At 42.7% G+C, this 25,381-nt stretch overlaps 1 protein-coding gene across 1 annotated transcript in view; it reads right to left on the bottom strand.

The window, feature by feature from the left end:
- Positions 1-1,934: 1,934 nt before the first annotated feature.
- LOC142771706 (uncharacterized) overlaps positions 1,935-25,381 on the bottom strand; it is a 35,478-nt gene continuing 12,031 nt past the window's right edge. Inside the window, exons 4-6 of the mRNA XM_075873528.1 lie at positions 23,840-24,199; positions 15,560-15,951; positions 1,935-2,423 (exon numbers count right to left, since the gene is read on the bottom strand). Of these exons, the coding sequence (XP_075729643.1) occupies positions 15,563-15,951; positions 23,840-24,062 (612 nt within the window). The 5' untranslated portion in view covers positions 24,063-24,199 and the 3' untranslated portion in view covers positions 1,935-2,423; positions 15,560-15,562. The remainder of the gene's footprint in view (positions 2,424-15,559; positions 15,952-23,839; positions 24,200-25,381) is intronic.

Raw genomic sequence — 25,381 nt, 5'->3', positions numbered from 1 at the left:
GGAAATACACTGCTGCTGCATATCGACCTGCTCAATCCTGAGACGCTAACTAGTTTATTTATTACAGTTTCATGCCGCACTCACTAGGTTTTACGAATGTTATTTTTTTTAACTAATTGGCTTTAAAATAAAAAATAAAAATTGGGAAGTTTCCCCTCTTCATTTATGTTAGATTGGCTTGAGCCCGTTATACCTCCTGGTGGTACGGGCTACCCCCCTTTTTTCCTTTTAGTTATTTTCACATATAGGGGGCGGAAAACACACACACACACACATATATATAAAGTCAGTGATGTGGTTCACCAAGACCACTTTGATTCTGCTTATAGAGAAGCTAAAGTTTTTTGGTGCAGCAAATCAGCCTTTTGGAGCAGTTCCCTGTAACCCATTTCCAAATGAAAATCTCAAAGACGCACAGAGCTGTTGTAGTATTATCATATTTAACTAAATAAATACATGCATACATAATAAATATTTATTTCTACGCAATATCTGAAATGGTGCACCAACTTTCCTGGAAACAGTTCTAAATTTTTATACATCTTCTACCAAAGATGTGCGCTCAAAGGTTCGTGGAGATGGGGGGAGGGGTGCGCAATGCCTGCCACATATTTTGACTTGAAGACTGCTAAGTTACTCAGCGCCCCGCCGCGGTGGTCTAGTGGCTAAGGTACTCGGCTGCTGACCCGCAGGGCGCGGGTTCGAATCCCGGCTGCGGCGGCTGCATTTCCGATGGAGGCGGAAATGTTGTAGGCCCGTGTGCTCAGATTTGGGTGCACGTTAAAGAACCCCAGGTGGTCTAAATTTCCGGAGCCCTCCACTACGGCGTCTCTCATAATCATATAGTGGTTTTGGGACGTTAAACCCCACATATCAATCAATAAGTTACTCAGCATTCGAAGATGAGAGGGGGGGTTTCCCTTTCCTTTACTTTCATTCCTCAGGTGCTATTTCACCCTCCCCAAATATTTCTTAAAGCAAGTGGACAAGGTCAGCACGGAGGGTTAAGCGGATCTGTTTTTGTGCATGTCAACTAGACATGGTGTCATGTCCGTTCGCCCTACCAAAAAGAAACAAATCAAACGAAACCGTATGATCGCACCCAATAGTCATGCGAGACATGGCCAGACAGGCGTGCATCTACATGGCAAGAAAATCAATTCATGGCCGAAATTTCTTGTATCTCCACCAATCGAAAGCATGTGAACATGCGAGGTCACCAAACCGCTGGCGTAATAAACTGTGCATAAAAGACGGGAAATTTGTAGCTCAATTGCTTTACAAAGCTTCTAAAGTTTTTTCTGCGCAGAAAAAACCTCCTGAATGTTCAACTTGCTGGCTGCTGAGATACACAATGAACGAAAGAAAGGGAAAGGCTCGTCTTTCATTGTTAGGCTTGACATTATTACAACAAGAAAGCACTAATTATATAAATGTGAAGAGACCGAAGCGAATGAAACGATAGCTCACCACTGGCAGGAACTGAGCCTGCAGCCTTCCAATGATACGCCCGTACCTCCAACACCAGTGTTACTCCGGTGGCGATTCTGCCATCCACATTATCGAGTATATATGTGGATTTTAAAACTAAGAGTGTTGGTCAGCGGTGTTAGTAGTTATGACATGTGAAATGCTTTTTTTTGTGTGCTAGCTTAACGACATATCAGACCTTTTTATGAGCTGGCAGCTGATCAATAATCCCAGCACGCATATTTGTATAGTTCAATTCGACTTCTCCTCACACTTCATCACATCATGGAGAAGCCTGCTTTACATACAAGTTACAGACATCTCCAGCAACAGTAAAAATAATAATCATGATAAAAAATCACAGAAACATGTTCACCATGTTACAAGTGTCTCTAAATCATTTCGAAGACATTATCTTTTCAAACTGATTGAGGTGGTATTATAATAAACAAAACAAAAGAAACTTGCCTTTTTCAACATTTTATTGCAATCTTGTATTGCCATTGTGGGCATTATCTACTGGTCTTCATTAGAGTGCCATGAAAAAACAAAAAACAAAAAAGATTAGCCAGCAAAAATTTTATTCACACCCTCATTTTTACTTGAGTGTTTATCTTTCCAAGCACACATTGTCTATGAAGACTCACTTGGCGTACAATGTATGAATATCATAGAAAAGGGTTACTTTCTTGTGCAGGCTCAAATGTGTTTCCAGGATCCCTTAGCACAGTACCAACAGAGCCACTCTTGACCATATCTTATGGCAATGTCGAGCATTAATCAGAAGTTCTGAGGTCGCAACCTCCAATGAAGACCTTCAGGCACGTTGGTGGACTGTGATGCTCAGTACGGGCCTAGACAATCAACTCTAGGCGATCCAGCAGGCCAAGGAAGCTGCCGGGAGGCACGGTCTATCCGTTAACTCCTAGGTGGAAGCCCAGCCCAGCGATCTCCTGCAAATTAGTAAGGTTTGCACAAAAAAAGATGTACTGCAGTGGACACAAAAAAAGAGATGCTCCCCTGTGAGGGTGCAAGAGTGGTTTATAAGACCACACGGCCGATTGATTGCATCGGGACACAGGTGGCACTCAAAGGGACGCACGCCTGGTAGGAAATAAAGCTGGGATTTCACATGTCTTGTACTTGCTAACATATGTGCACTGATGGAAGAAATGCAGCCCCCCTTGTATGAACATGATTGACCGATGCTGCTCTAATGATGCCTAGAATGGGGAACCAAGAAAGACAAAGAAATAAAGGCACGTAAACCACTTGTGCTCTATGCACAAAATCAGACTCCACAAAAACCAAGCAATCAGGAACTGCTGCAAAGTTAACTTAAGTAAAAACTAATCTCTGTGTATCCTCATGTTAGTGCAGCGGCGCAGAGCAGGGTGCAGTGAGCAGACCATCGATTAAACGTCTTACACAAATTCCCATTGCTCTCTACATCAATGCTATGCTTACATGCGAAAGCCTGCTGCCAGTACACAAAGGCCTGACTAAGATGCGATTCAGACAGACAATACATAATTAACTACAATTATCTTCATTAGTGACAACAAATTAGGCACCTGACTATTAGGCTAATTATCACACTTTTGCTGCACATAAGTTCCCAATCGGTGATGCACATAGCAAGCATCGTGTGACACTTGAATACATAGAGTTATGAAAAAAAAAATGTGATTGAAAGAAGTTGAATTGAAAAGAAAACTGGAAGACAGAAGAAAGAAAAACATTTCCAACGCTTCCATGAGCATAACAAATTGTGATGGTAAAAAATGCGGGTCCGTTTTTGTGTATATTTATTTCACTATTGTGCATCACTGCAAAAAAAAAAAAGTTCTACATGCTTGAAAAATGGCAAATATTGCACCAGTACACAAAGGCTGCGATGGGGTACGTACAACAATGTCTTTAACACTAGGCTCCAGCAATATGCTCGAGAAAATTATTAATAAATTGTAAGACATTTTCAAATATTTTATTTTTTCGTCCATCTCAACATTGTTTTTTTGTAGACAAGGCACCTGCAAAGTAACAAGTAGAACAAGAACAAATGAAAACTGTCACTACATGGAATTGTACTTCAGCATCAGGCAATGCACACCGATTCTTGCATTTTTGTGAAGTGCACAATAACCTTTGAGTAAACTGAAATGCCATACAGAAGTGTTTACAATTCAATGACCCAGTACGAGTCTCACGCAAGTTTCCATCAATCTGTAGATGAATTTTGTAATTAATACACTCTTTAATAAGATATTCACTGAGTCGGGTGGGACAACCTTAGAGGTAGTGCAACATAGGTGATGTGAAGAAATGATCAATAGGTTAGGAGATGTATGGGTATCACAAGTGGTAGCTAAGGCATGAGGAAAACAAAATGACAACTGAGGTGAAATAATTATTAAACAAGGTGCTGTACAAAGTAAACACGGACACGAAAGCGAACGAAGAAGTGAGCTTTGCACAGCATCTTGTTTAATACCGCAACAGCACCTTGATTAGCATCATGATAGCATAGCCTTTCACAAATGCTATCCTGAGCTAATTGTAAAGTGTTTACAGTATCAATACAAAACAGTACCGCAAAAGAATTACTTGACATTTGAACCCATGAAGTATATGATACAAAATGAGTCAAAAGAACACAGTATAAAAAAACTATAATATATATAGAAAAGAAATCAGGAGAATCATCAAGGGTGAGTATAGCTACACCTAAACGATCCATCCTAGTTTGTTATGCTTTCCTCCAGAGCCAATAGTCACAATATCGTGATCAAGTGAAACTACACAATCTTTTAGTCAATTTACATTGCATGATTTCTAGATGGTGCATTTTTTCTCAATTTCTTTTCAAAGAATTAATGAGATTGTGGTGTTTATTAGCATACCAGTAGTGTATGCCAGCAGTTTCTAGTGAAACAAAGGCCAAAACACAAAGTGTGAAAATTGCTGTGCCTGCAAAAAGGCCAAAGCTCTGGACACAGCACAATACAATTCACGGGGGAGGGGGGGCCTTTAGCAAGACATACTAAACAAACAGAAGGCTGCATATCCAGAGCTCTGTTTAGACAGAATATTCTGAGGAAACATGTCAGCGGGAAAACCCAAAATGCAAATGAGTGTTTCGATGGTATGCTTTGGCAGCGTGTTTATAAATATGTGCATGCTATCCGGGGAATGTTTTTTTGTCTGTAGGATCGTATATGTCAGTTTAGCAGTGGAAATAGTGACATGATGGATATCTTGAGGCAGGCTGTGAGCTGTCAATATCCTGGCTACTGCAGCACAGTAGCTTATGTCAGCATGAACTAAACTCACTTGAAGAAGGACAGCTGCCAGTCAATGGCTGACAAAAAACAAGATAAAAAAAACTAGGAGCTTAGAAAAAAACTAGGAACAGCCAACTAACAAAAGCTAAGAAAGGACCCAGTTATAAGTCTGGCTGCTTTTAGCATCCCGCAACCTTCCAATGGTGCATAAAGCAGGTTTGGAAAATACATTCTTGTTTCTCCCAAAACTTCATTTTTAGTAGTTTTTCATTCTGTAAAACAATCATGACTTTCAAGTGATTCAATAATTTTAAACAGAACTCCAAATGCTTCTTTCTCAAACAGTAAAATATGTAATCGCACAAGTCCCAGGATCGAATCCTGGCTGCGGCGGGTGCATTTTCGATGGAGGCGAAAATGCTGTAGGCCCGTGTGCTCAGATTTGGGCTCACGTTAAAAAACCTCAGCTGGTCGAAATTTCCGGAGCCCTCCACTACAGCGTCTCTCATAATCATATGGTGTTTTTGGGACGTTAAACCCCACATATCAGTCAATCTCAATCTATGTAATGAACAAGGATAATTAAATATCGCCAATTAACCTTTGATGGTATAAGGTTTCAATTGAAAGACAGTCGTATGAAAATAAAAAAAATTGTTTTTCGGCCACATTACGTTCAATATCGACGACAGCGCAAAGATTCTAGTTCTATGCACAGTCTTGACCCTGTAATGTCCACGAACAGTTAAGTCATCAGAAAAATTGCGAGAAAACGCTGACTGATTTTACTTTCCTTGTACAGTTGACTTTGAGAAAAATATGAATGAAGTTTTGTTTGAGGTGTAAGTAAATTAGTAATAATTGTTAATAATCATATTACTATAATACATTACAGAGAAGAACAAGCGGAAGTGCGCGAAAGCTTCCACTATGGCTCCTGCCTTATTCAACGTTATCGCGACGCTACTTTGCGATGTCAACGCTATATTAGTGCAACGACTTCCAGGAGACACAAGGACTCTGCCGACACGATTTGGGCACAGTGAGTGCTTGTTTCTTGCATTTTATTGCGCCTCCTCCATTGTCGCACGCCCACCGACAGCTAGCGAGTGCCTTCTTCGCTCTAATGTGGCCCGCGCTTGCTTGTGCGTCCTCTAGCTGCACTGTCTCGCTGAGCAATGGAGTACCAAGTGACAGGCGAAGACATTGAACCGAAGGAAATCACACCAGACCAAGGCTGGCAGACTGCCTCGTGTCGCCGAGCGCTAGCCCAAAACGAAGGCTCCAGACGTGCGCCGTCATATAGCACTTCGAAACGCAATGAGAACAAACCCCGCAACAGAGAAAATGTGAAGAACAAAATTATTCGAGCAAGCTGAATGCCTCAACTACCACAGAACATCATCCGCATCATCATTAGACCCAGAGGGGGTCTTAACATTGCTAGGGTTGGCCAAACGACAATCGCTGAAGTCATTTCGACTTCGGCAGGTATCAGCCCATTAGAACAGCAAGCAGACACGCTCTGTCCCAATATTAAACAGAATATCTTAGTGGCAAGCACTTCGAAGCGAGAAAATGCTAATCACTACGTGCACGTTAAAGAAATCCGCATCGCTAACAAGACCTATGAAGTTAGTGCCTACGAAGCAACACCACATTCTACATGCAAAGGCATCATTCGAGAGATTCCCGTGCAAGACGGTTCGGCGGATATTGGTGTGAAGATTGTACACGACCTCAATTCACTAGCCCTGGCTGCCCAGCGCATCGGAACTACCACCGCAGTGATCGTGGCCTTCGATGGACATTGCGTGCCCGATTTCGTGCGATACGGATTGGTGCTACTTCAATGTACACTATACTGTAGACAGATAGATATTTGCTACATCTGCAGTCCGCTCGGCCATCGAGCTTCAGGGTTCGAGCGTCTCGAACCCTGAAGACGCAATTTGCCGAGGCTGCAGTGTGCCGAACCCCGTAAAGAAACACCGCTGAACACCAACATGCAAGCTTTGCGGATTAGCCCACCTCACTGCCGACAAGAAATGTAAAGAACGCTACCACATTCCATACGTGGTATGACGACGATGAGGGGAGCGAGCACACTCGACGCGACACAACAACCGTCATGAAGCAACGAACGAGTTCAATGCAACCGCTGACGACGACTAAGCCTCGAAGCTTTCTACAGATGGCAGATCCGACAGCAGCCAATCCCGGTCCTTATACTGTACTCGTCCCAAAAACCACTCCATGCGTGCATCGAGGTCCCGGAGCCACCCTCGGACCCATTCCCACAGCGCGCGAATTGGGAACCCAAGGAGATCTATACCGCGGGGCTACTCCAGGTCCCGTTCCAGTTCCCATCCAGGTTCCCGGCCCGGGTCCTGCTCCGGATTTCACTCCGGTTCAGGGCCTCACGCCGGTTCTAGGACTCACCCGAGTCACACCGGGGTCTCCCGTCAACGATTTCCGAGCCCATCAGGACCACCATCACCAGGCAACACCAACAAGAATAGGCGGGGAACTCTCACTCAAGCGGGGAAAAGGAAACACTACATCACAGGTAGAGTCAGGTTCACTCCCAGAGCATGATACAAACACCAATTCTGAGATAGCTATTTTAAAACACGAAAACGCGCAGATGAGAAAAACAATACGCAAACTCACGGTCGCAATTGCCGAACTGAAAAATGAAAGAAACGCATGCACTGCTATGCCCACCCCCGACAACGATGACATTGTAATCACCCCGTCGAAGCCACAACCAGTAAGCTCCGGTAATGACAACAGGGAGAGCGCACCCAAGAAAAGCGCGGTCGCCCTTGATCAGCCAGCTTTAAAGGCTTAGTTAGATGACATTAAGAGCACGCTATTGGCAATAAAGGAAAGCCTTCGCTTTCTTGGCAAAAGCATGGCTCTCGTGCAGTCTACCCTTACGGCCCATGATAATCGGTTGGGCCAAGTGGAGCAATACCTCAATCACTTCGTCGCACCTGCCGTTGCTGCGGGTAAGCCGCTGTCGCAACGTAAAGCCGTGCTCAGTCCACCACTTCACGCGGCCCTTTGCACCCACCGGGTGCTCAGGCCGACTCCTACATGCTTCAAGATGGCCAGGCTAAATGACGAGTTGCGAATCTGGATATGGAACTGCAGAAGCTTCACCCACAAGAAAGCCTTCCCGTAGCAATACCTCCGTAGCCACGAAGCGAAACCTCACATCATGCTGTTACAAAAGACTGTAGTACTAACCGCCAGGTTTTCCGGATACCAGTGGTTGCCCCGTCCCTCGTGAGGACGTGGTACCACCACCCTGGTCGCTAACAAGATTACCTGCACAGTGCACAGCCTCAATGTGCCCGAAATTAAACACGTTATGATCGAAATTCTCCCTGGAAGCATATCACAACAAAGTGTGTGCATCCTCAATGTATAAAGTAGTCCAAGCCATTATAAACTAAGGTTCAAACGCTTGTTTTAGAAAGTTGTCTGTCTTGTGGGTCCAAACCCGCTAGTGATTGCGGGTGATTTTAACGCCACGCATAGCGCCTGGGCTACACGTACGACACATCCAAAGGTAACGAGCTTTGGAAAAGTGCAAATGACGTGGACCTTATTCTCATTACGGACAAGGACTTCCCCACTCGCACCGGGATGTCAACACAAAGAGACACTACGCCGGATCTCTGCTTCGTCAAGAATATCACGGACGCCCGCTGATCCAACCTCGCGGTAGATCTCGGTAGTGACCACTTCATATTGGCCGTACACTTCCCCACAGTCAGCAGGAAGACCAAGTCGTACACGTGGGTCGACTGGGACCTCCTTCATATGACACACGCACAACGACCTCCTCCCGATACCACACCAAGCCTCGAGACCTTGACGGCCTAGTTCAAAGCTGACATCAACAAGGCAACCTAAACTATCAGTACGGACCTTCTAACAGAACAAATGGACAGTCCTCTTGCCTACCTACTCGAGGCCAAACAGTCTTCACTGGCCTGATGGAAGGGCCAGTAGAGACTGGCCCTTCCAGCGGGCCAGTGGAGATTGTATTTCAATCGAGGTTACGCAAAGGCATATCTCAATTGAACAAGATCATGATGGATCACTGCCGTATCTTTTCAGAACAGCAGTGGGATGAACTTTGTAACTTGATTGATGGTCAGGTTCGTAGTGGAAAAACGTGAAACTTACTCACTCCTCAATGAAACGAACACCTGCACGAATCAGCGTCATTCGATCGTGATGGTACTTCATCAAGCTAAACGGACAGTATCACCAGAGGATGTTGTCAAGAACATTGTGGAGAAATATCTCCCGCTTCTCACGGGCCTTTTGACCCCTCACCCGATTACTCTGGTAGCAACAACACCAACTTAGATGCTGACTTTTCTACCGAAGATGTGCGCCGAGCTCTCCATGAGCTCAATGGCCGCTCAGCCCCTGGCCCCGATGACATCATCAACAAGCTCCCACGCAACCTGGACAATCCTTCTGTCACTTACCTCACCGACACTATCAACGAAATATGGAAAAAGGGTGAGATACTCGATGCCTAAAAACTAGCTCACACGGTCCTCCTCCCCAAACCTGGAAAGGCGCTGAGCCCAGATCACCTACGCCCCATCTCACATCGTGCGTGGGCAAGGTGGCTGAGCACGTCGCCCTCAACAGGGTTGGTCGATACCTCAAAGATAACGACTGCCTTCCGCACCATATGATTGGCTTCCGATCAGAATTATCCAATCAGGATACCATGTTACTCCTAAAGCACAAAATTCTAGATGGCGGAAACAATCGAGACACTCGTGCAATACTCAGTCTCAATTTGTAGAAGGCATTCAATACCATAATGCACTCGTCAATCTTGAAAGCGATCGCAGCCCTCGGTCTGAAGCATCGATTCGACTACTTTATCCGCTCGTTTCTTACTCGACGCAGAGCAGTCCTTCACGTGGGAGATCTATTGTTGAAAGAAGTAGAGCTCGGACATCGAGGCACTCCTCAGGGATCCCTCCTCTCGCCGACCCTCTTCAACCTTGTGATGATCAGGCTTTTCGCACAACTTTCGAAAATTGACGAGCTAAACCACACCATCTATGCAAATGATGTAACCATATGGTGCTCCACAAGGTCAGATGGCTTATTCATTGAGTCTGCCCTGCAAGAGGCCATCCACATTTCCGATTCCTATCTCGACCACACCGGTCTCAGGTACTAACCCGCGAAGTCGAAGCTGTTGATATAATTAATTGCCCAAACGCCGGGGTGCCAAGCACAAAGGGTGCAAACCTCCGGGGGAAAGTAATAACACCCTCCACACCAGAGATGGTCATACATTTCCCAAAGTAGACACCATCAAAGTCCTCAGCATGATCATTGAGTCCGCAGAACCACCACCCAAACAGTACACAAGCTCAGAACTAAGACTAAGAATGCCATACGACTCGTACACAGAGTAGCCAATCGACACCATGGCCTAAAGAAGACAACCTGCTGCGTCTTGTACACGCGTTTGTTTTGTGCCATTTTACCTACGTTGCTGCTATACACAAATGGCTACGTGCTGAGCGTGATCAACTCAATGCGCTTATTCGCAAGGTGGTCAGACGAGCCCTTGGCCTTTCTATCATCGCTCCAACGCATAAACTCCTCGAGCTAAGCATACATAACACGCTAGAAGAGATGGTCGAAGCTCAGCAACACGTGCAATTGACTTGACTGACCACCACCGAAGAGAGCCGCCATATTCTGCGCGAGCTCGGCTTCTTCTCCTCGACGGCCAGGGATCCCTCAGAGTTGACTCTAATTCCCCGTAAAATCGCTGACCTTATGACAATCACTGGTCTAGCGCATAGACATAGAAGCGGGCAACGTCTCGTTCGTGGACACCGCTGCCTATCACATCAATCGAGCCTTGACAGCGGTTGCGGTATCATCCGCGCAGCAGATTCTTAACTCTGCCATAATCCTCACCCGAAACCCCGAAGTAGTGGAGCAAGTAGCTATAGCTATAGGTATGCTCAACAGCAAACGGAAACTCATCTACACCGACTCCAGACCCGCCATCAAAGCCTTTGAACGTGGAGTCATCCCCGACCAGGCGTTGCGTATCCTGCGCAGAGTGGACCCAAGTGCCCTGTAGCACCACACTGTCATCTGGTTCCCCGCCATCTCAACCAGGTGCCCCATTCAACCTCAACTAGATCGCCCATGATTCAGGGCACGCACTTACTGACCGTGCCGCCACAGGGCAACCCCATCTCGCTGAGTTAGAGAGCAATCAGGATGCCCCCAATACGTACAACGACATAACAATGTAGTTTTGTCTTGAACACCGCATTTTCTACTCCCACATCTAAAACTTGACAGACCACAGGTGCTAACCCTACGTCTATTACAGACACACACCCAAAACTTGCCAAGCTTCACGTTCATTATCCTGATGCATACCTCAGCAACACGTTCCACTCGTGAGGACACACGGCAACCCTCGCACACATGCTGTGGGAGTGTAGAACAATACCTCCCGACTCTACCTCAAGCAAGTGGGAGAGGTCCCTCAGGAGCTCACTTCTCGCCGACCAGCAATGGGCCATCCAGCAGGCTTACGAAGAGGCCGCCAGGTACTCCCTGTCGGTCTCTACATAAGATACACCCGCTACGCGCGTCCTGCAGGACTGCAAATAAAGTTTTTCCATTCCATTCCATCATACATTATGTAAGCCAGTGTAGCTTTTTCATAATATGTCAAATATCTGCAATAGCTGCTTATGACACCTATAGAAGCTTTATTGAGATATTAAATTCAGTGTACCAAATATGATACATTGGGCTTTACAGGGTTAATGTATGGTTACATAGACATATTTTGGGTAATTTTCATAATTTATTTGTAAAAAGTTGTACTTTTCTAGTCTAACATACTAGAAATGCATTTTTTAAATAGCCTTTCTTATGCCAAACAAAACAACTAAGGAACAAAACCTAATACGATTTCAAAAAAAAGTGGTTACATACCTTATAGTGTACAGCTATTTTACATTACTGAGAGAAAAAGCATATATTATGTTATTAAATACAATGTCTTGCGGGGTAGGATGGTGCATAGATAAATTAAATATATCTCCAATTTGACTTTTGATCTACGATATTGGATATCTGAGTTTGGACTGTGTTTTTGCGTATATTAACACATGAGTGTCTTTCTTCAACAAAATTACAAAATGGCTTTGCAATGAAAACTATCTTTCCAAATTAGCAAATTGAATAGCAATTTGCAGAGGCTGTCTCATATTGGGTATGTTTTTTTTACCATAGCAATGTGGCCAGGAAGGCCATTAGAGCTTGCTGCCATGTACAAAAAGAAAAATATCTACATAGGTTTCACAAAATACTCTTAAGATGTGCAACATTTTTCTTTTTTTTGAAATGCCTTTACATGTATGGGTATGATAACATGTTTCATAAAGTTAAGGACATACTGCGGCACCATTTGCAGGAATCTTCCTGAGATGTATAAAACGACATTATGCAGCGGTACCGACTGTGCAAAGTGTTCGACAACTTCAAGAATTCAGGCTGTTCAGCCGTGGCATTTTTCGCTTTGCAAGGGTTGTTTGCACTGTATTAGCTGCAAAACAATTTGAAGTATTTGCCAACAAATATTTTTAACCTGTCGTCATCGCCACATCATGCATTTTCGACGAAGCGCATGCGCATGGCGGCATGGATGGCAAACGTTAAGAGGTACTTTGGTAAAAGGTGAGTTTTGAAATTAATCGAGTAATGTGTAAATTGAAGCACCCCACATTTTGTGCACGTTTACGTTTACTGAGGCGAGCGCGATAGCGTGCACTTCTCTCTTGCTTTTGCGCCGAAAGAGCACGACTGGCAGGTAACGTTTCAATTTGTGTGGACTGCGCGGCACGATTCACGGCGACACCTCGCCCTTATTTTCAGAACGGCATGAAGTGGTCAAAAGTGAACGATGCTTTGACACTGGTTTTATCAAGCTCACATTACATTTTATAAGCTGCTCCATGAGATCTTTTGTTGCAATAACATTATTGTTCACAACAACCGCGGTTTGCGCAGCCTGCTACTTTCACCAGATTTATTGCCGGACGATTATACTTAACAATTATATTTCAGTAAACGGAACTTCACCTGCATATATTTTTGACTCCTTAATACTCGCTTTCACTACCAAGCTTCTCTGTGCGGCGTGTATTTACTAATATGATATGATGCAAGAACGTTGCGATAACTGCACGCTTAACTTGCTTGACAATTATTTACAATTACCGTATCTTATTTTCAGTGACATTGCTGGCCCCTGGTATCAACCAATTCGTGTACCAGTAGCTCACCACATCTAGGCTGCTAACGGAAGGAGAGAAGCCCTAATACGCAATGCAACAAAACTGCACAAGGACAAAATCATTCTTGCGGCGCTTTGCTACAGACAGCTGAAAAAAGCTTATCGGCCTGGTGTAAATCAGAAAAAGAAATTACTAAGTGTACATTCCTGGAAATTCCAATGTCGTACTTACAGAAGATTTTAGCCTCAACAAAGCACACAAAATCTTTTTCGCAAAAGTGCGTGCTGCACAACCAATAATAAATGCAGGATTGCTATGCCAATCTCGGTTTTATGGAACATGCGTCTCCCTGCTTCTATGTTTTGTGGATGCAGGGAAACTCACACCAGGGTAAGAAGTAGAGACTGCACCATGAGTTTGTGTAACTACACAAGGGCCAAACAGAATGGTTGCTGCAATCTCACGCTTCAGGAATCATTCTTTTCTGCCTAGTGCGAAAAAAGGTAATAAACTCCTATGCGTAACAGATTCATGAAGTACACTGTCATACAAACCGAACATTTCTAAACACCGAATTCGAACACAAAATTTTTGCGGACGACGAAAAAAGAAAAAAAAGAGAAGTGGTTGCTCAGTGAGCTACACACTTGAGGATGAACGCCAATTCATTTCAGCAATTTCAGTTTTATCAATCAAGTATATATCACTGCCGCGACATTTTGAAAGGGCTAAATCATGTTAGGCTCACTCGAATGCATCCGACGCAGCGGTATTGAGTGGTCAACAAACATGTAGGTTAAAAAAAAATGGCAGCATATCCACGGAGTGAATGATGGAGAGTGGGGCGAAGCATCCGTCCGTCCATGCATGCATCTGTGTGGCCGCCCATGCGTCCATCTGCCCATCCGTGCGTGCGTCTGTTCGTGCATCCACACGCCCATCTGTGCGTCCGTCCCTGCGTTCATCCATGCATCCGCTCTTGCGTCCATCTGTCCGTGCAGCCATCCGTTCGTCCGTCTATGCATCTGCCTGTGTGTCCGTTCGTCCACCTATTTACACTCCAAGTATTACCATCTCACATCTTTTCATCATATATTCCTCATATAGAAGCACCGTCATCCAGCGGACATTCCAAGGACTAAACGAGAGGAGGCACACACACACTTTCTTACGGCTTGCGCTTCGTGTCTACTTCCCACCTTTAACCCCCTCAAGTTCATGGTATATACTAGTGCACTGTATTCATGGCACTGAGGCCCGACGCTCGCTAAACCTTTCTAAAACCAAGGAGGTTACATCCAGCGAGTATAACGTAGCAACCCTTTCTTGTCAGATAGTGATCAATGTACATGCCAATGGCTGCTAAGGGGTAATGAAAGACAGGAGAATTCGGTTTTTAGTTAACACGCACGCTGCTATTTTCTTATTGTTCAACAATGCACAGCAGAAATCTCCCACCGGCACCACCTTTGAGGTCAAAATTTAAGACTGGTTACACACTACGACTACTACTGCTGCTACGAGGGACAAACGGGTGCCGCTTTAAGGAAATTCGCCCCTAAAAATGAGCTGTCTCGGGGTCGAAAGCGAGTGTGCTGCACTCGCGTGATGTCGTTTACTATGTCACAACGACAGCAGCACCAGCCTCTGCAGCGGCTGCCCTCGATACTAATACCTTTCAGTATGATATGACCGTATGAGTGATGTATATTTAAGTGTTCAAACGTATGAATGATTGTTTCAAATATATAAATGTAAATCTTTACCCCCAGATTCCCAACTAATAAAATCTGTACTAGTATTTGCATCGGTTCTTTGTTATTTGCTTAATTGCATTTATTGTAGCTTCTTCCGGACAAAACCTAAAATTAGCTTGCAGTATGTCTGAAATAAATAAAAACAAAGATACCTAAACATTCTTGTTATCAGACTGGTTCAAGCTACGAGACATTCAAATGATTCTCAAAACAATTTTGGGAGAAGGCTCACAAATAAAGTGCCTTATATTTCATTACATGTAGTTTCTAATTATTATGCAATATTCTGACATCAAGAGAAACAAATTAAGGGGGACAAAAACAAAAACACCACCACCATAGCTGAATATGCAGATTATCAGACACGCAATTAAAAAAATTATGGTCTCTAATCCTTTTTCCTCGCACCTTCCACGAGGCACAAAGTTCAAAACCAAGTGCATGTGGCCGCTCACCAGTTTTTCTCATGAGGGAATTGTTACCTAGAAAAAGTGCACGATAGTGTGGATACTTGCTTCTCATGGAGGTGGCCTCTTCTTTGCACTTTCTTCTACCCCTCCTTTTTCCTCCCATGTATGCATGCCGTTATCACTTGCCAAACTAAGATAACTTACAAACCCCAAACTCAAACTACTCTTTCTCTGTGTCTTCTAATCAACAAGCTCTCTTCAGCCGGATGTGCCTCCCCCCTTACAGAAGGCAATGAACCACTCACTTTTCACAGCTTCCTGTTTTTATGACGACAGGACATGTGGCCCACGAGGTACCGTTTATGTGAAAAGGATGCATTGCAGAGGTCACAGGAGAAGGGACCCTCCCTTGTGTGGATGCGCACATGGTCCACAAGGTGCGCTTTCTGAGAGAAGGATGCACTGCATTGGTCACAGGAAAAGGGACGCTCTCCTGTGTGTGTACGAATGTGGTTATTAAGATTACTGCCTTGAACGAATGCAGCTGGACACAAGTGGCACTGGAAGGGCCGCTCGCCGGTGTGTTTGCAAAGGTGTCTTCGCATGTGTCCACTCTTCTTGGTAACATAGCTGCACTGTCGACAGGAGTAGAGTCCACCTTCTACGGACATGAGTGAATGGTCCTGCTCATGGGATGCTGCACAAGAGATCATGCAAAAAGAACAGAAAGGGCATTGAAAACCATGTTACCTACATTGTCTGCAAGTGGAATACAGCACCAGGTAATAAAAGAATGTTGCTGCACTTGTAAATACAGTACATGATTACCTTTGCCTTTTTAAACCATAAGTTAGTGTAGAAGTAACTGTGGAATGACAACACCTTTTACAACATTTCCCTCCAATCTGTAAGCGAATGCTCGACCTAATATAATACATGCAAATACCTGCAAATGCACATGGACCTGATTTAGATGGAATTCCAATACTATGCCTAAACCAACAAATGTCTTAATTGTATCCAAAACATTAGACATTTATTGCACTTGTTTTGACACATAGCTGTATAGCAACAGAATTCGTACCCTATTTCAACACATGAAGCATAAGAAACAAAATATGAGTGAAAGAGGTAAGTATAAAAGAAACTGGAAACTATGATAGAAGGAGAAAAATTGTTAGCAACGAACCGAATGACATCACAATTTTCAACTAATGACATATTTATGTGATTTGCATAAAAAATTGGTTTTTCATGTGTACTAGTACTGTTCGTACACTTCCCATTAAGGTCTCTGTCCTGCTCAAGTGAAAGCTTAATTTACCACAAAATACAAAGTGAGCTATTCGCTGTATTTCACACATTTACATGACCACACATCATTCCCACAACATATCCCATTTTATCATAATTGTTAACAAATCCCACTCCATTTTAACAATAACTATACATCGATTCATGCTTAGAAGGCCCCCTTTTAATGCCAAAATGATCAACTGCCAAGGATATATGACGAAAAATTGCACTGAAGTCGACACACTAAATGTTCTTTCGGCATAACCTGCGACAAAAGGTAAAGAAATGAATTATCAAAGCGAGAATTTACTTACTTCAAGGAGTTTCTAATGATTTTCAATGAGAGGGTATTACATAAGGGTGTGAGAAAAATTATATATAATGTAATAGATGCAAAGCAACCATAAAAATTTGCAAACAAAACAACACTTACTTAAGCATAATCAAAAAGGCAACACAATAACAGAACACTTCGGAAGGATTAAAAGAATATTTAAAAATATAATGTAATACAATATAATAACATAATAATAGAGCCCAAAATAAAAATGAAATGGGTTATTCAGAAGACACCAGAACACTGAACTTGGTTATCTTTTATCATTGAATTTTAAAACGTTTCTTTCTATTAGAAGACTTCAAGGCAGCTGGTTCCATTCAATGATGGTTTTTGGAATGAACGAATCAGCGAAGGGTGAAAGTACGGCAGGAAATGAGTTTGCAATAGTGAGAGGACAATCACCGCATAGAAACATGGCTAAGCGTTACTGAAAGAAGTCATCATGAAGCAATGTATGATGATAGTATGTATGCAAAAGAGATAAGTGAGCAAGTTTACAGGGATGAGAAAGGTTATCAACACCAGCACGAGCTTTTAAGGCAGTGACACAGTGATACGAGAGTAGTCAGAGAAAATGAAGTGAGCAGCAGGTATCTGGAGAGATATTAAGTTATCGATTATATACACTCAAACCTCGATATATTGAACCCAGATTTAATAAAAAATTGGTTATAACAAAGTAAATAAAAACAGTCTTGCAATAGGTAGTGTTAAAAATGAACTTTTATAATAAATTCTTTAATATAAAAAACTTAGTTTCATGTAAGATGAAACAATGAAATAACGAGGTTTGAGTGTATGCTGGTTCTGGGTCCTTATGGCAGACACCTACTCAATTTTAGGGCACGTTAAGATAACACGCGAAAGTTTTTACGCATGTGCAGGCACTGCAAGGCAGGGTTTAGCAGCTGCAAAAATGTAATCGATCTGGCAGTTCCAGGAAAAGTCAGATCGGAGGTGAAGGTCCAGATACCTTTATATTGTGGCTGACATTGTACGAGTGTGATTAGATGTATATGTGGTAGGGAAGTGGCAAGAATTTCTAGTGAAGGAGACGAGTTTAGCCCACCATAAATTGATGGATTCGAGGTCAAATTATAGGTATTGCTAGTCCTCTTCATCACTTCTGATGGCACGATACAGAACGATGTCATCAGCAAACAATCTAATTAAAATGGTGCGACATTTGGTGGTAAAAGAGAATAGAGAAACATTATAGCAAACATAAGTGGTTATTACTCAGCGTGTGGCACTGTGAAAGGAGTAAATCAAGTTTGTCAATATTATTTCAATACTTTTTTGAGGCCTATACAAAGATATACACAAAGGTTTTGCAGAGGAAAGGCATAATGAAGCAACACCAGACTGCTACTATATTACTATTATTTACATATTGCAGTGAAATATCAAGATGCCAACAGCAAGTATTAGGAATTGCAGTTACTTATTCACGAAACTGTTAATCATAGCGCATATAGGTAGGTAAAGATGTGTGTTAGTAAACACCTGGACCTGTGCTTTGCCAGGCAGGCACAACTTCTTTACACTAAAGCTTACACACATGCTCACACCACAATGAAATTATTACAGGTTTCCAAATTTTAGTTGAATTACAGAGCAGAAACTGAATAGTCATTTTCATTCATTTCAGTGCAAACGGTCCTTAGGAGCTGTCCACAGACATGGCCACATCACTGTCACATTCTCATGTTCATAATGCATTAAGCTCCAGCAAATGTGCTAAATGGCAAATGATTTCCAAGAAGGTGCAGGTGCAATGCATTGTTGTCAATATTCAAAGCATGAAACTTCTTTGCTTCTTTACAGAGGGGATAAACACATCTGAAAAAGCACACAGAACACTGTTAAGATCACTATGAAGAACACAGTATGCTAAAACATACTTTCACTATAGGCATGAACTGGGCCTGGTCGTTAGAAATACATTATATACCATTACTACTATACCTGCACAAATATTCTTTCAGTAATTCGTAAGGTGAAACAATTTATAGTTTTGGAAAAAAAAAGCTCTACGCATAGGCCAGCTTTACTCTCAGCACTTGAAATTGTGAAAGAAATATTGAATTTAAAAACACTTGAGGCAGTGCGATGCAGAAGCATAAAGGATATGAATGCCCAGTGAACCAAACCAATGTGCCAAGTATTAATTATCCCATTTAGCACACCATATGTGAGTGGACTATAATAAACAAAGCTGCCGTGGCTAAATAATACTGGGCACATGAACCATAGATGCCATGAAACTGAATGGGTGCACCGGGTACATATTTTTCAAGACAATTTACAGGTCTATTTTTTTTAGTTTCCATCAATAATGAAGTGGTGCATTATGAAGAGAACACACCTGTGATACTTCAACCAGTGCATAAAGACAATTCTATGCACTACAATTTCTTACATTGCTGTCCCTCTTTCCCATCTATCGTATTAACAAGCGACCATACAATTGAACGGTGACACTGCACGGCGGGCTGGCGAGTCATCACTACACAGCCAGGAATCCACATAAGTAGTTCGACGCAAAGGGTCATTTAATCTACCAGAGGTCATTATATAATCCGGTTTGACTGTACCACACAAATACAAGCGAATGTGGAGCTTCATCTTGATTTGAATGTCTCTAATTGTCTCCCACCTGCAATGAAGACTGGAATAGAGCTTTCTTAGATCCTAGTGTGGCTACTACTGCACAAGCATCTGTTTGCTCATTCTGGTCCTAGGTGACAGTACTGCACCCTAGGATGATCACACCTTTACTGAACAGTGTGAACAGTGTAATATTAAAAAAAATGCAATTGTACACTTTGCTTACACGCCAGTGGAATCAATAAGGATAGATGGTATCTTACATGGCACTGAGAAGCAGCTGAGGAATAAAGCATCACGAGTTCTCTTTCTTTTATAAGAAGAAAAACTATCCAAAGTGAACAAGCTGCAAATATACAAATACTTCTACATCGACTGCATTGAACAATTTAAGAAACCCTGAGGTAAGCACAATAATGGCCAGACACCCAGTTGTTTCACTCAGTATGCACAAGGACAAAAAGAATAATAATTGTTAGTACTTAGCATCCCAAAACCGTATATAATTATGAAGGATGCTGAAGTGGAGGGCTCCAGAAATTTCAACCGCCTGGGCGCTTTAACGTGCAGCTGAATCCAAGTACATATTACTCAAGCATTCTCGCCTTCATAGACACTGTGGCCATGCGGCCAGGATTTGATCTTGCAGCCTTTGGGTCAGCGCTCAAGCCCTGTAACCAATAGACCAACATGTTGGGCAAGGCCAAAAAGAGGGCTAGTGCTTAAAAAAGTAAGGAATCACCGTTACAAGTCACCCATTGCTTGTGAATTATAACCAAAGAGCTTATCCTTTACCAAGGCAACAGTGAAATTGTAGTTCAAAAGCAATGATTATGACAGACAGTGTGAACCTAGGAAAAAGAATGTTTAGTTAAACAGAAACTCACCATGCTAAATGATGAGCTAAAGCACCATGTAGGGCCGTGTGTATGTTACATTGGTTGCACTAAGAGTGATCCCACCGCCCAAAATAAAGAGTTTTCAATATCATTCCGGTCCATGACACTAGTAACATGCATTGCAAACACAAACAAGGTACAGTACCGTCTATTGTCAAAGTGTCAAAGGGAACATTGTAATGGGCACCTGTAATATTGAAGCCCCATAACTGCTGGTAGACGTAGAAAAATTATTCGTGCACGGCACTGGTCTATCAAAAGAAGTCAGAACAGTAAACCAGAAGTAGTCTGATGCAAGTATAAGCCACTATGCTTTTGCCAGAAAGCGAAATGCGGACTATGCACACGAAAGTGTTCTTTTTTACAGTGATCCCCTCTGTACATGAAAAACTATTTTCATAGCCCATTAAAACTGACAACAAAGCAAGCATGCAGAATATGTCGTACTTTCTGCACTTAACGAGCTGGTCCAACTGTGCCGCCGAATCATGGGCACACTAAGAATGCCTACAAAGGCAAACGGAAGAACCGTTGCACTGAAGCGCTATCCGCTGAAGCTCACTTATCAAGCAGTGTCCAGGGCCACCTACCTCGTTGGCACAAAAGATACTTATCAGGTTATCACTTCTGGTGTAGCTGATACCCATGTTGCTGTTGACATTGTTACGTAACAGTAAACATGTGACTGTTTAACATGTATTTGTGTGTAAAACATCTGTACATATCTTTAGCGTCATTTTGTAACTTATTTCTCAATAAAAAATTGCCACACAGTGACCCTCCCTCTGCATGCTTTGCATAACATCGATTCCTAAGGTGAATGGCATCTGCCAAATTTATTTGTGCAGGTGCATGGTGCAAGTCTATATTGCCTTCGCCGATGTTATCATAATGAGGCAAAACAAATTCTTAAAGTGTATTTGCATTTGAAGGGTTCTAATCCATGCAATTACATACACTACATGGGCCATTTCATTCGCTGGGACATCAAATTACTTTGGGTGTGAATCAACATAAAAACACAATCGATTCAATTTTGGTACTGCCTAATTTACTTGAAACAGCAATGTGCATCTACAGTCACTTTTATTTTGAAGAAATTGTATATTCACTCATTTTTGTTAGTGGATAGAACAATGCACAAATGAACATATTCCGGCTAGAGGCACACTGCTCCACTGACTAATATATGGACATACGAATTCAATAAAAACAATTCTCCAGTCATTCAAAACTGCTCGTGTTGCCTGGGGTACCTCCTACTTTTTCTGAAGAGAAACTTTTATCCAGCCGCCGTATGATGTACATGCTGGAAACATACAGGACAGCACTGACAACATGACACTTAGTTACACCCCTTTTCTCTCAGACGAGACGTTAGACAAACGTTGGTAACGGAGCAAGCCCTGGCCCCAGTGCTGCTTAACTATGGAGTGCCACAACAGGAGGGACACTGAGGACTAATATCAAGTTAATGTGCACTGTTCCCAATATTCCAAAAACCTTGTAGAGCAGCACATTTTTGCTTAATGATTTCGCTTAAGAAATATAGCTGTATTTCAGTGTTTTACTAACTTTCAATTTTTTGAACTACAGTATAATGGTAATAACTATCGCTTGGATGCCATGCTGTTTCTATTCGAATGTGCACATTCTTTTTTTTTTTGTCTTATCATCCTTTTTTTGCCATGAATCTACAATCATGTAACATATTCTATTTGTTTTGCTGTCTGCCTGGCTCTGCCACACCACTCACCAAATGCCTTTGGCAGGCCTAGCCACGTGTACTACTTTAGAATATAAATGATATTATTGCTATTATTTCCTTTCGTTGCACCAAAGAATTGCAACTACAGATGTGTTGTTGCTCAATCAGGTGACAGACTGTAATAGGTTTTGTCCCTTCCCCCTTATTGCTTGTCAACTGAGGCTGTTGCAGCTGTCAAGCTACTCCAGTGAGAGAGTTCAGGTAAGCTTGCATTGCAAATTTGTAATTTATTACAACACAATAACTGGGAGACTTACACAAGAACGATAAAGACAGTACAGTTACCAGTGTTTCTCCCAATCATCTCTCATCTTTACAAGAGTTTAACTTGCCAAACACACATAGACTTTCCCTATTTTTAAACCTTCCATACCTACTTATCTATATAGTGCACCAAAGCCCCTATGTGTAAGATGCCAAACTAGAACACCTATCAGAAACACATTTTTGCAGGTTCAGCTTGGGATTTCATTTGACATATGTCATTGTAGGTACCCTGCAACACTTTGCGAACATGGTGAGAGAACACTATTAACCAGTAGTCAGTGCTTATGAGAACATGTAAGCCAAATGTTACAGCAATGCACGTGGCGAAGAATTTTCAATTATATTTCAAAGACACCTTAGCTATAGATCATTCACTCGGCTCTAGGAAAATTCCACAATACATTGGCTCGAATTTTTCATGAATGAAGAGGCACTGCCATTGGCTGATTTGAACATTACTGTGGTGTGCAAGTAAACCAGCCACTACATACTCCCGCCACGCTTTACGGTAGTAAAATAACACTAGAATTCAGCCTGTGATCACACTGAAAGAGAGTTAATGGACTTAAAGAAGAAAAAAGGAAGGAAAGTGCTTAAGATCATTATACATGCTGATAAAACTTTTCGAAAAACCTTTTGTTGTCACTATCCCTGTAGCCTTTAGAGTGCTTGACGGAATGAAAGAAGAGAGAAAGCAGTCAATACATGGAACAACTTGCTGCAACCCACTCGGACCTTACACATACGAAACATACTTCTGGCAGTTGATTTGAAGCAATAAATCATGTCTACTTGTGAAGCAGTACACGTAGACAAGACACAAAAGAAACTAATAGGACACCTTCTGTACGTTGTCTACGTGCGCTGCTTCACAAGTAATCATGAACTATCACCAACTCACCAAACTTTCAATATTACTCAAGCAATAAATTTTGCATTCCATAAGTAGTTGGGAAGCTATTGCAGGGCCAATCATGTCAAGTGAAAGGAATTAGTAGCAGTTACTTGGATTGTGATGTAATACCCAGTCTTTGACCTAGGACCACTAGCCAAGGAACTCAATCGAACAAGTGTACGCACACACACACCATCAAAAAAAACATATTCACCGGCAAAAGTGTAAATATTAAGTAACTGTGACTAAATCAGTCTGTCATGTGCAGTGCTGTGCTAAATGCACGTATGAATTGGAAGTTTCTCGCCATGTTTAGTTTGTGGCTTGCTGGACGCCAATAACTTGGAACGATGCGCCTCTGATGTCGTCAGCGTGAGCCAGCCCACGCCATGACACGGCTGTTTTCCGCACCCGCGGCAGTACTGAGTACTGTAGTAGTAGCTTGGTAGCTCAGACAGTACACCACGGTCATGCCAGCTACTTGGAACAGTAAAAGGAAAAGCAGCTCACAGCAAATCGGGATTTGCAGCCACTTTTGATGGCGGCGGGAACCGTGGCACTCTGAGTCATCCCTGAGCCAGTGACCCAGCGGGCCTGCAGGCCTAGTTGTTGATTGCCCAGCAGTCAGGGGCAGCAGCTGGAACGACAGGACGTCAGCCAGCTTTTGGTGCAAGTCACCCAGCCGTATTCCAGGAATAGAACAGCACCCCAAGGACGTCAACGAGTTCTCCATACCAGACACCTAGCTGTGAACTGCCTCAAATGTCGCTCAGCCTCGAACATCGGCACGCGCTTTTTTGCCGACAGTGTGAGCGCTCCTCTTTTTTGTCTTCGCCCTTCATTGAGCAGTTTCGGTTTCTTCCTTCAGCCCTATAGTACAGTGTGAAAGGCAGATGGACAGTGCTATGGCGCATCACCTCGATGAAACTTTAGGTGCGCTATCACACTGAAGCAGGTATTCACAGAATAATTGCACTTTGTCAATTTTTACGATAGGGAACATGAGAGCACACAGCCTCTGTTCTGCTGTAGCCGCCTACAGTACCACAAATTGCCAGTAAGAGGAAGCACGCCTGCTTTTGTTGATTTTGCTCACTGCGAGACTGAAGTGTGATTTTAATGTAGCAATGCCTGTGCAAAAAGCACAACAAATTATTTTGCTTTCTCACTCAAGACACAAAAAGCGGATGTGGTTTGCCCGGCTGTCAGTTGATGGTGCTGTCAGCAGTTGCCGCGAATTCCAGGCCACATGCTCAGTTGTTCCCGTTTATAAACATGCAGAGCTTACATCCTGGCAGAGCATGTTTAAACCAGGGTGGCGAAGATAGATGTGTGGCCCCCATTTTCTTGACGTTCAGTGTATTGTACACAAAGGAGTGTCAACTGCTAAAATGCTATGCAACTTTGAGCAATGTGACTGGCACTACAAAGTACAACATTGTACAGCGTATATTAGTGCTTGACCTCTGTTTCATGTGCCCGTTGCATACTGTTCTTGTAGGAAAGCCATAAAGTAAACCTTGAAAACAATGAAATAACGTCTCTATCACAGTATATAGGCCAGCTGTCCTCGTGGCCTGTATTCTTAGTCCTAGTTGGTATGTGAGAAGAAAAATTTTGAAAAGCACGCAATTACATTATTAAATATTACCACGAAATTTGTGTGAATTAGTCTAACAGTAAGTTAAGGAAAGCACCTTGGTGTCAAGGTAGCAATTGTTAATTACAACATAGGATCGTCCAAAGCAGTGCTTTTTCTTTTAACTTCATTATAGAGCGGTCACAGCTAACCTGCATCTTCAGCAATCCTCAGGCAAGATGCCACAGAGTATAGAAAGCCTGCTTTATTATTCTCTTGATCGCTGTATGACACTATATTGTTACAATGGTTTATTACAGTGGGTCATAACAATGTATTTAGCCACTGTATGTAGACAACCAGATCGATTGATACCTCAATGCCACGGAGGAAGAAACAAACACAATTATCACAAAGCCAGGGCAGTTGAAAACTCTGTATAGCAGTGCAGTGTGAACTATAGCAATTCGCTT

This window comes from Rhipicephalus microplus, chromosome 9 (assembly GCF_043290135.1).
Source record: "Rhipicephalus microplus isolate Deutch F79 chromosome 9, USDA_Rmic, whole genome shotgun sequence".
NCBI lineage: Eukaryota > Metazoa > Arthropoda > Arachnida > Ixodida > Ixodidae > Rhipicephalus > Rhipicephalus microplus.
This window is presented reverse-complemented; position numbering and strand designations above follow the sequence as displayed.